Genomic DNA, 12885 nt, shown 5'->3' with positions numbered 1-12885 from the left:
TGTCTGATCATGGGCCAATTACCCTGGATTTTCAGATTAAGCATTCAAGGTCTAAGTCTATACGGTTCTTCTTTCCTTCTTTCTTGGCATCAGATCTGAAATTCAAGAACTGGCTTAGAACCAAGTTTAATGAGTATAGTGAGTGTAATTCAGAATACAGAGATCGTCCCGTCCTATTTTGGGAGGCAGCCAAAGCAGTACTAAGAGGCAAAATAATTGCCTATACTGCTATGCTAAATAAAAAACTTCAAAAGAGAGAGAAAGAATTGACAAATGCAGTTATCAACGCATATAACCGACTCCTTCTTGACCAGAACTCTGCTAACTGGGCCAAATATACTGAAGCTAAGAGCAACAAAGACGCTTTTGTGCTATATTGGGAAACCCAGAGAGAGCTAAAACTACAGTCAAAACTATACAGATTTGGAAACAAATCTGGGAAACTCCTTGCTAATCTGGTCAAAAGTGAAAAAAAAACCTCGTTGATTGAGAAGTTACTGATAGGGAGGAAACATGTTCTTAAATACGAGGAAATAGCGGAAGAAATGGTAAAATACTTTCAAAATATTTATGCCCCTAGAAACTCAGATTTGGCCCAGGCGGAGGAATTCTGGGACAAAATTTCCTTTCCCAAATTGTCTGAGGAATCAGCTGAGATCCTCAATGCCCCAATTACAGAAGAAGAAATTAAGAAAGTTATCACTAATCTGGCCCCGAACAAAGCTTCGGGACCAGACGGGCTACCTAACGAATTTTATAGAATCTTATCCTTTGAGATTATACCACATCTCTGTAAATTATATTATTACATGTATATTGAGGGAGGAACAGTAGCAAAATCTTTCTCAGCCTCCTATACAACCTTAATTCTTAAGGGAGGGAAGGATCCATCTCAGAAGGAGTCATATAGGCCTATCGCCTTATTAAACTCTGATTATAAGACTTTTACTTCTATCCTCGCCCAAAGATTGCAAAATATTTTAGTTAATATTATCCATAAGGATCAAGCTGGATTCCTAAATGCTCGTAACTCTTCAGCAAAAATTAGAGATGTCTTGGTGGCATCAGAATTCTTTTTCGATGCGGGGGTGCCGGAGGGGGGGGGGGGGGCGAGGGGACTGTCCCTGATTTAGCGGTAATCTCAGTTGACGCAGAGAAGGCATTCAACATGATCATCTCTTCTCTTCTCTGGAAAAGTTTGGGTTCAGAGGACGCTTTCTCAATTTTATCAAAAATCTGTATGACCAACCTCATACAAAAATAATTGTAAATAATATTCTTTCTACGCAAGTCACTCTGGGTAGGGGAACCTGACAGGGCTGCCCCCTCTCCCCCCTCCTCTTTAACCTCTGCATTGAACCATTAGCAATCATGATTAGACAACATCTAGAGGGTATCAAAATAGGCAGTTATGAACTAAAACTAGCCCTCTACGCCGACGACATATCTAATATACCTAAATTATTATGAATCATTAACCAATTTAGCTCATTTTCGGGCTACAAGATAAATACCACAAAATCAGAACTACAATGGCTTAGAAGAAATAAAAATTCTCTTAGTAATATTCCTTTTTCGTTTGGTCAAAAACTCATTTAAATATCTTGGTATTAATGTTTCAAGTAATCCAAAGAACCTGTATAGCCTTGATGAGGACAGCTAAGTGGTGCTGGGATCTAGGTAACTTAGAGGGCTGGCTTTCTTTAGTAAAAAAAAGGGTTAATGTCCATTACCCCATGTTACCAACTGCTTGGAGCTAGCAAAGGGACACACGTTCTTGAAAAAGTGGCTAATGACTGGAATTCAATGTTATCACAGGATAATATTGATAACAAATTTATACAATCCTCTATACATAAAGTGTCTCAAGCTACGATCTCAGCTACATGGAGAGAGGAGCATCTTAAACTTTTACATAAGTATTATTATACCCCTGAAAAAGGGTATACATTCCGGAATCTGAATTTTAATAAATGTCCTAAATGTTCTTTGATGGCTGCAGACTTGACACATATGGTGTGGTACTGCCCTTTGATTAGGCAGCTCTGGTACAAAATAGAATTCTGGATGAAAACGTGATTTAAGATCTCCCCTCTGGATCTGTCACTGATACAGGCTATATTTTGTTTAAAGAACCAGGAAGATCATCAGTTTAATGAAAAACTAGTTATTTCAGTTATTTTATCAGTTAGATATTTAATATTGAAAAAATGGAAATTAAGAAACGTACCAACGATATTGGAGATTAAAAATTTCCTCAAGAAACAATGCATCTTAGAACAGCGAAATACCAATATTGATAAAGATGACGACATAAGATTATTTTTTAGCAAATGGGCAACATTTATTAAAGCACTCCCAGCTCCAGAAATTGACCAGATAATTCTCCCTTTCCAGAACTCAGAACTAGTGCTATTGGGGATATGGTAACTAAGGCAGGGAAGAGATATGATCCCTATTCCCTCTCTTTTCTTCTTTCCCCTGCTCTTCCTTTGGGGGGTCCCCTTCTTTATTAGTTTTTTTTTTTTTTGTGTTGTTGCTCCATGAGAAATGGATAGTTGTTGATTTAATTAAGGTGGAGGAAAAGAAAGGAGGAAAGGGAAGTGGAAGGAAAACAAGGAGGTAGGTTAGTGAAGGAATTGATCTACTAGTACAGGCATAATATATAATTTTAAGCCGTAACCAATCAAACTAATTGATCATAAATATAAAAATAAACGAAGTGTGGGTTGGCTACTGGCCGGTAAGTGGCAATCAATCTTGGAATCTCTATTATGATGCCTAAGTATAGGGATGGATTGTGTTTTTGGTTCTTCAAGTATTAATTGTTTTAATTTTTTTCTTAAGATTCAACCCTTTAGGCAGATGTTTCTTTTCTGTATTTAATTTTAGAGATTACAGTTTTTGTTGGAATTAACGATATTAATGACTGTGGATTTAATGTTTATGTTTAAATTATGTACTGTATGCTGAAAATAATTGATTTAATATGTTGAAAATAAATAATAAAAAGAAAGTTTAAAAAAAAAAAATTGCATGCCCTATCTAAATTATAAAAGTTTAATTTTTACTAGACTGTGCCTTTAATCTCTCTTTTTTCCAACTTTTTACCTATTTCAATATAGAAGCAAGTGCTAGAACTTGTTCTAAATCTATCTATTTATCTAATCTCTTTATCATCTGTCTATATTCATTTTATAATAAAGAAACTAAAATAGAAAAAAAATTCCTCCGTTAGTAGTAGATACTGGAAATTCAACAGCCACCACACAATGTCATTATATGTCATTCTAAAACAAATCTTAAACATGCTATTTTCCTTAGTTCCAGACCTGGGGGTCGATCCGATATAAATCGTCGCCCGCAAAAGCCGGCGACGCCAATATTTACGCTGATTTGGTATCCTATATACGGCGTAACCTAGAAGTTACGCGCGTATATTTCTGCCGTCGCCCGTAGTTTTTTGGGCCATAGGCAGGTATACCAAACCAGCGCAGTTTGGTATCCAATATGCAGCGTAAGGACTTACGTGGCGAAAATGGAGAAAACTTACTCCATTTTCACCTCGCCACAAAAAGCAGCCGTAAGAAGCCTTACGCTGACTATTGGAGCCCCGTAACTCCCTAAACTAACTAGAAAATAAACCTAACACCTAACGCATGCGCAATGTCTATCTCCCTGTCAACCGCGATCTGCTAAATAAAACCTAACACCTAACGCATGCGCAATGTCTATCTACCTGTCAACCGCGATCCCCCCCCTGAAATCCCTAATAAAGTTATTAACCCCTAAACCGCCGCTCCCGGACCCCGCCGCCATCTACATAAACTAACCCCCTACTGTGAGCCCCTAAAACCGCCGCCATCTACCTTATCTATCCCCTAATCTGACCCCTTACACCGCCGCCACCTATATAAAAATTATTAACCCCTAATCTAATCCCCCTATACCGCCGCCAGCTATATTAATATTATTAACCCCTAATGTAAGCCCCTTACACCGCCGCCATCTCTATTAAAATGATTAACCCCTAATTTAATCTACCTACCCCGCCGCCAGCTATATTATCTATATTAACCCTAAGTATATTATAGTTAATATAGGTATTACATTATATATATTAACTATATTAACCCTAATTATATTAGGGTTAATATAGTTAATATAGTTACTATAGTATTTATATTAACTATATTAACTCTATCTAACCCTAACTAAATTTATATTAAATTAATCTAATTCATTTATAAACTAAAATATTCCTATTTAAATCTAAATACTTACCTATAAAATAAACCCTAAGATAGCTACAATATAATTAATAATTACATTGTAGCTATGTTAGGGTTAATATTTATTTTACAGGTAAATTGTTAATTATTTTAACTAGGTATAATAGATATTAAATAGTTATTAACTATTTAATATCTACCTAGTTAAAATAATTACCCAATTACCTGTAAAATAAATCCTAACCTAAGTTATAAATACACCTACACTATCAATAAATTTAATAAACTACAAACATCTATCTAAAAATACAATTAAATTAACTAAACTAAATTAAAAAAAAAAACAAACACTAAATTACAAAAAATAAAAAAAAGATTACAAGATTTTTAAGCTAATTACACCTATTCTAAGCCCCCTAATAAAATAATAAACCCCCAAAATAAAAAAAATTCCCTGCCCTATTCTAAATTAAACAAATTTCAAAGCTCTTTACCTTACCAGCCCTTAAAAGGGCCTTTTGTGGGGCATGCCCCAAAGAATTCAGCTCTTTTGCATACAACAAATACAATCCCCCCCCCCCATTACAACCCACCACCCACATACCCCTATTCTAAAACCACCCAAACCCCCCTTAAAAAAGCCTAACACTACCCCCCTGAAGATCTCCCTACCTTGTCTTCACCACACCGGGCCGAACTCCTGATCCGATCCGGGCGATGTCTTCCTCCAAGCGGCAAAGAAGAATTCTTCCTCCGGCGATGTCTTCCTCCAAGCGGCAAAGAAGAATTCTTCCTCCGGCGACGTCTTCCTCCAAGCGGCAGCAAAGTCTTCATTCTTCCGGCGGCATCTTCAATCTTCTTTCTTCGCTCCGCCGCCGCGGAGCATCCATCCCGGCCGACTGCTGTACTACGAATGAGGTACCTTTAAATGACGTCATCCAAGATGGCGTCCGCCGAATTCCGATTGGCTGATAGGATTCTATCAGCCAATCGGAATTAAGTTAGAAAAATCTGATTGGCTGATTGAATCAGCCAATCAGATTCAAGTTCAATCCGATTGGCTGATCCGAACAGCCAATCAGATTGAGCTTGCATTCTATTGGCTGATCGGAACAGCCAATAGAATGCGAGCTCAATCTGATTGGCTGATTGGATCAGCCAATCGGATTGAACTTGAATCTGATTGGCTGATTCAATCAGCCAATCAGATTTTTCTAACTTAATTCCGATTGGCTGATAGAATCCTATCAGCCAATCGGAATTCGGCGGACGCCATCTTGGATGACGTCATTTAAAGGTACCTCATTCGTAGTACAGCAGTCGGCCGGGATGGATGCTCCGCGGCGGCGGAGCGAAGAAAGAAGATTGAAGATGCCTCCGGAAGAATGAAGACTTTGCTGCCGCTTGGAGGAAGACGTCGCCGGAGGAAGAATTCTTCTTTGCCGCTTGGAGGAAGACATCGCCCGGATCGGATCAGGAGTTCGGCCCGGTGTGGTGAAGACAAGGTAGGGAGATCTTCAGGGGGGTAGTGTTAGGCTTTTTTAAGGGGGGTTTGGGTGGTTTTAGAATAGGGGTATGTGGGTGGTGGGTTGTAATGGGGGGGGGGATTGTATTTGTTGTATGCAAAAGAGCTGAATTCTTTGGGGCATGCCCCACAAAAGGCCCTTTTAAGGGCTGGTAAGGTAAAGAGCTTTGAAATTTGTTTAATTTAGAATAGGGCAGGGAATTTTTTTTATTTTGGGGGTTTATTATTTTATTAGGGGGCTTAGAATAGGTGTAATTAGCTTAAAAATCTTGTAATCTTTTTTTTATTTTTTGTAATTTAGTGTTTGTTTTTTTTTGTAATTTAGTTTAGTTAATTTAATTGTATTTTTAGATAGATGTTTGTAGTTTATTAAATTTATTGATAGTGTAGGTGTATTTATAACTTAGGTTAGGATTTATTTTACAGGTAATTGGGTAATTATTTTAACTAGGTAGATATTAAATAGTTAATAACTATTTAATATCTATTATACCTAGTTAAAATAATTAACAATTTACCTGTAAAATAAATATTAACCCTAACATAGCTACAATGTAATTATTAATTATATTGTAGCTATCTTAGGGTTTATTTTATAGGTAAGTATTTAGATTTAAATAGGAATATTTTAGTTTATAAATGAATTAGATTAATTTAATATAAATTTAGTTAGGGGTGTTAGGGTTAGATAGAGTTAATATAGTTAATATAAATACTATAGTAACTATATTAACCCTAATATAATTAGGGTTAATATAGTTAATATATATAATGTAATAACTATATTAACTATAATATACTTAGGGTTAATATAGATAATATAGCTGGCGGCGGGGTAGGTAGATTAAATTAGGGGTTAATCATTTTAATAGAGATGGCGGCGGTGTAAGGGGCTTACATTAGGGGTTAATAATTTTAATATAGATGGCGGCGGTGTTAGGGGCTCACTTTAGGGGGTTATAGATATAATATAGCTGGCGGCGGGGTACGGGAGCGGCGGTTTAGGGGTTAATAACTTTATTAGGTTGCGGCGGGGTACGGGAGCGGCGGTTTAGGGGTTAATAGCTTTTTTATTGTTAGGCTAGTGAGGGGGGATAGCGGATAGAGGGTTAGACGTGTCGGGCTATGTTAGGGAGGCGTGTTAGACAGTGCGGGCTATGTTAGGGAGGCGTGTTAGACAGTGCGGGTGTTTTAGACTTTAGTCAGGTTTTATAGGCGCCGGCAGTTTCTAACGTGGCGCAAGTCACTGGCGACGCCAGAAATTTGGACTTGCGCAGATTTCTGGACATCGCTGGTTTGTCAGACTTACGGCACGTTAGCATCTGACGGCGACTTATATGGGATAGCTCGAGTTGCGAGCTGAAACTGCGGGCGACGCCGGTTCCCTCGCTTGCGCCGCAAACTGCGATCTATATCGGATCGCGCCCCTACTGTTGTCCCTCTGTGTGACATATTTACATCTTGTAAACCTTGCCTTGAATCTATAAAAATATAAACAATGAACCTGGCTAATGTTGTTCACTGCCCCACATGAGAGTTACTATTGCTTCTGTATTCTTGTTTTTATGGGAGGGGCTTGACGGACTACTGAGAGGAAATAGGTCATGATTTCCAACTTACAGAGCTATCTAACAAGACATTTTCTTCATTTCATATGAGAGTTGTTAAATACATCTACCGCTGTGTTATGGCATGATGTATTATTAAATAAAGCATGATTTATTATTAGATAAAGGAGATCAGGCTGGGACTGTAACAATCTAATAAGGAGAAAAAAAATGCAGAGTCCTCTGCTTATTTCTCTTTGAGTTCAAAGAACTATAGACAGTTATAAAATGAGCACAATTCATTCCCAGTATTCACCACTCTTTACCTTAGCACAAATTAGTAAATAAATGCCACAGTTTAATAAAGGTGTAAGTTAAATAGACAAAGGAGCAGAGCTAATAGATTACAGTGTACAGTATTTTTGAATTTCCACTTACAGTACAACCTACTGTTTTCTAATCCCACGTGCTCCCAAAATCATTAAAATAGTTAAAGAGCAAAATGCAGTATCTCAGGTGAGGATGCCCTTAGCTTTACTGACACAAGTCTTATGTCTCTAATACTGGTTATTGCTGATTTTACTTTTACTGCATAAAGTTCTTAAAGGGACATGAAACCCAAAATCTTTCTTTCATAATTTAGATAGAAAATGTGATTTTAAACAATTTTTCAATTTACTTCTATTATCAAATTTGCTTCATTCTCTTAGTATACTTTGTTGAAGGAGCAGCAATGCACTACTGGGAGCTAGCTGAACACCTCTGGTGAACCAATGAAAATAGGCATTTCTGTGCAGCCACTAATCAGCAGCTAGCCCCCAGTAGCTAGCCTTACTATTTATGCTTTTCAACTAAGGATACTAAAAGAATAAAACAAATTAAATAATAGAAGTTAATTGGAAAGTTGTTTAAAATCACATGTTCTGTCTGAATCATAAAAGAACATTTTTGGGTTTAATGTAGCTTTAATGTTTCATTAAGAAGAATATCTACCTTTAAACATTGTGCTACATTACAAAGTAAGTTATTCATTAAATTGAGGTGTATTTTTTTCTGGATATTATCACCTACATTTGTATCTAATTATATATGTCAGTACTGATACATAATAAATGTGTAGCTATAAATGAACATAGTGAGGGAGTTTTAATAGCTTTTCTCTGGAATTAATACAAATAAAATAATTTAAAAAAAATAATAATGATAAATATGATGTAGCAGGTGTGCTAACTTCAGGACTTCAGATATCGCAACCACACTAGCTCCCTCTCACCATAGACGTCTATGGGAGCACTGAAGAAAGCCTTTTCCATGTATTGCTTGTGTGTTAACCCAACACTGGGCTAGATCAGCTGCGCTAAAGCCAGAGGTGCGTTAGGAATACTTTTGCATTCCTGTATTCATTTCATTTAGAAAAAAATCTTTTTTTTTTTAATTTTATTTATAATTTTTAGTACAACATATATAAAATGACATATTATTTCACAATATCACTGATTCAAGTGTAGTTGAAATTACAGATCATTTTATGGTTATAGGATTCGGTAAAGTCCTTCTTTTCCCAGCTTAGTTGGGGCCAAGTTTTGCAGAGTGAATGGACCAAAAGGCCCTGAAACAGGTGGAAATTATAGTCCTTCAACCTAGAGAATTGTCCAACGTTCACTTGGATCGTTCAACTTACTTAATATGTATATTATAACTTAATGAATAAACTTACAATTTTGAAACAACAAAAACATAAAAATATCTTGAATTTACATTAATTTTCACTTCATTTTATCAGAATATTACCATAAATGCCTTCCTTCGAGTAAATGAGCAAATCATCTAGTTGGGTATCTAATGAGAATCACAATTACTGGTTGGGCCTAGTTTCCCAAAGAAACATCATATCGTGATATTTGTCTAAAGTATTGGTTAGTAAATAGTGGTATATTTCTAACTTAAGGTTATTTTGTAGTTCTTGAATCCACATGGGTAAAGTGGAAGATATGCTCTTTTTCTACATTTGTGGGATTAATTAGTTTGCACTGCATACCATCACCTGAAAAAGGTTTGTATGAATTTTAGATTGGAGTTTTGGATATATATGGAAAAAGGAATATAAGGTGGTCAAAAGGTATTAGAGTCCCCAGAGCGTCTTGTGCATATTTCACTATTGATTCCCAAAAGGGTTGAATCTTGAGGCAAGCCCACCAAATGTGAAACATGGAGCCTTCCTCTGAATAAAGTCTCCAGCAACGGTTGGATTAGTTTGGGAATATGTATTTTTAATTTTTGTAGAGTCAGATATCATCTGGTTAATATTTTAGTGTTAGCTTCTAATAATTTGACCGAGTGTAATGATTAACAGATATTTAGTATAAATTAATTTCCATTCATAGTTGGAAATTATGAATGGTAGCTCTTTTTCCCAAGATCTAATGTAAGATGGCCAGTGGTCAGGCTGAGGTTTAATCAGAAATTTATAATACAATTGGGGACTGGGAACTGCATAATCTCTCAAAGGGTAATGGAGTTCTCGTGAGGTTGTGATTTAGTGGGGAGTGCAAAAAGTGATTAAAGGGACACTAAACCCAATTTTTTTCTTTCAAAATTCAGATATGCATCTGAATGCAATTTTAAACAACTTTCTAATTTACTCCTATTATCAATTTATCTTTATTCTCTTGCTATCTTTATTTGAAAAAGAAGGCATCTAAACTAAAGAGCCAGACCATTTTTGGTTCAGACCTCTGGACAACACTTGTTTATTGGTGCTGTCCAATCAGCAAGGACAACCCAGGTTTTTCACCAAAAATGGGCCGGCATCTAAACTTACATTCTTGCTTTTCAAATAAAGATACCAAGAGAATTAAGAAAAATTGATAATAGGCGTAAATTAGAAAGTTGCTTAAAATTGCCTGCTCTATCTGAATCACGAAAGAAAAAATGTGGGTTCAGTGTCCCTTTAAGCTGGTGATAACTAAACCAATTTCCAAAGGATTCCTCCGCTAGCTGGTTAATGCTGTGAATGGGTAGTAATTTGCCATCTTCTATTATGGACACGGCAGGGAGAAGGTGGTGAATATCTTTTATTCCTTGGGCATTTTGCCCATACCTGGTGTAAAATTAGGGTTTTGTAAGATAGGTGTTAAGGGTGATGGAAAAAATATTCTTTTTATTTTAAAATATTTATTCCTACGTATAGCTGTATATTTTTTTTGTAAAATATATATCTATACCTATATATCTATATGGATATATACATATATAAATAAATATGGATATATATTGTATATACACATATAGAAATATATATTTAAAAATAAAAAGAACATTTTTTTTCTAAGTGAAGAACATAGGAATTTCAAGTATTTCTATAAAACACATTATACAATATTTAAATTGATTGAAAATGATATTGCATATGTTAAGGTATTTAACTGTGAAGGGCTCTCATTATTATTATTATTATTATTATTAATAATAATAATAAACGGATATTTTTTAATTTAAAGTGTATATATGAGTGTAATACTTTATTTTTAGTTTATTATGTTTTTGATGTGTTTTGTGTAAAACATTTTTTAACCCTTAAACTTTACCTGGTGTGAAGTAACTCATTTTTCTAGCGTAATTTCAGCTTGCTCTTGAGCAGAAATAACTTTCAGCTTGTAATATCAGCGCTTCTTAGTGCGATCATGATATCCATTGAAAGTATAGGGTGTGCTGGAGCAATGCCGGCCGTGCTAAACCGTCCCTGGTAAATCTGATGTACCATGGACTTGTAATATCAAGTTGCACATTCCACTCTATCATTAGCGCTCCACTTGTAATCTGGCCCAAAGTATTTGTGTAAGTCAATTAAGTGAAATATTTATCTGCAGATGTGGAGTGTAAAATAAAACACTTGAATGCAATAAGCTCTACCCTGTATATAATATATATAGAAAAATAATTAATATTATTTTTGTGTTTCCTTCTTTATCAAAAGCTCTGTCGCTTGTCTCTTTGGAGTCAGCTGAAAGACCAAACTATTTTCTATCTGTGCATGAAAATGGCACAGTTAATTTACAACAGTGGGAGAGGAATTCATTCTTTCGAAGAAGAGCAACATTTTTCCACCACCAAGGCCTTTGGATTCCAGGTTACAGTGCATTTGAATTACACAGCAAGAAAGGGTTCTTTATCGTACTCACTGCTACCGAGGTTAAAGTTTCAAAATATGACAGTTCTGAAGAATTTAAACTTTCAAGCAGTTTTAAAATTGAAGGTAAATTAATATAAAAAGAGAATATATATACAGTATATATATATATATATATATATATATATATATATATATATATATATATATATATAAACATCAATTAACTAAGACTGTGATTTTATCTGTTTAATCTATACATTTTGTTGTGTCTGGCAGTAGCAATATATAAAAAACATTTAGTAGTCATCATCAATATTGAATTAATTTACTGCCATGTTTACTTGTTTACAAGTTGTTGCTACTGTTGAGATCTGTGTAAAGCCTTTGGGGTAGATTCATCATAGTGCGAGTGGACATGATACTATGTAGCATATCATACGCTGTCGGCATTTATCATTGCACTAGCAGTTTTTGTGAACTGCTTGTTCAATGCCGACCCCTGCAGATTCGCGGCTAATCGGCCGCTATCAGGGGGTGTCAATCAACCCGATCGTATTCATAACTGCTGTTTCTGGCGAGCCTGAAGGCTCACCGGAAACAGGGTCATCAAGCTCCATACAGAGCTGTATAAATCAGCCCCTATGTGTGAATCATATGAAAATACTGTTTCTTATAGCTTTTTGTTTGTTTTTAACATGTTTACCTAGATTTTGCTTTTATATTGTCTTCTGTTTGAAAGGTTTTATTTGGGAACTTATTGATAGGAATTGCAAAGAAAACAATTAAAAAAACAAAGTAAGATATTTAAACTAACTGGAATGGACTCGAAATTGTCTAGATTTAAGATAACTCATTTTATTTAGTTAGGGTGTTTCTCTCAGTAAACAGGTGAAGTATTGCTAAAAAGAATGTGAGATGAGGTTATCCTACCAATAATCCCATGACATATTTTATTGCATTGCAGTGTCAAGGTGGGTGTGGATATATAGCAAAATAGATTACAGTTCATTATTGAGTTATGTGGTGGTCTGATCAAAGGGATTAATACATTTCATTACTTACACTTAAATCCATTTGTCAGTCTCTAAACTGAATAAATGGGGTCTCTGACTTAGTTAATCTGTAACAATATTTATGATAAAGATGTAAAGTTCTTGAATTCTTTTTACGAATAGTATTTTTTTTTAAGTCTATCCTTGTTTGCTTTGGATATGTAAAAAGAAAAGTAAAAACTATCAAGAAAAGTAACAGAAGCAATGTGCAGATACCTTTAACAACTAACAGGCATCTAACTAATAAGCTCTTAGGACACTGAGGTCTGTTAGTCAGGTAGTCTAATTTACAAATGAAGATCAATCATATTTATATACAGTATAACGGTTGAAATATATCATGTATTAAACAAAAGAACTATAAACAAAATGTAAACACTTGCATACAGAAAGAGAA

At 35.3% G+C, this 12885-nt stretch overlaps 1 protein-coding gene across 1 annotated transcript in view; it reads left to right on the top strand.

The window, feature by feature from the left end:
* OTOGL (otogelin like) overlaps positions 1-12885 on the top strand; it is a 410237-nt gene that overhangs the window by 264118 nt on the left and 133234 nt on the right. Inside the window, exon 30 of the mRNA XM_053719241.1 lies at positions 11281-11559. Coding sequence (XP_053575216.1) covers positions 11281-11559 — 279 coding nt within the window. The remainder of the gene's footprint in view (positions 1-11280; positions 11560-12885) is intronic.

The sequence above is a fragment of the Bombina bombina genome, chromosome 6 (assembly GCF_027579735.1).
Source record: "Bombina bombina isolate aBomBom1 chromosome 6, aBomBom1.pri, whole genome shotgun sequence".
NCBI classification, from domain to species: Eukaryota; Metazoa; Chordata; class Amphibia; order Anura; family Bombinatoridae; genus Bombina; species Bombina bombina.
Note: the sequence above shows the minus strand (reverse complement) of the source record. Positions and strands in the feature narration are given on the sequence as shown.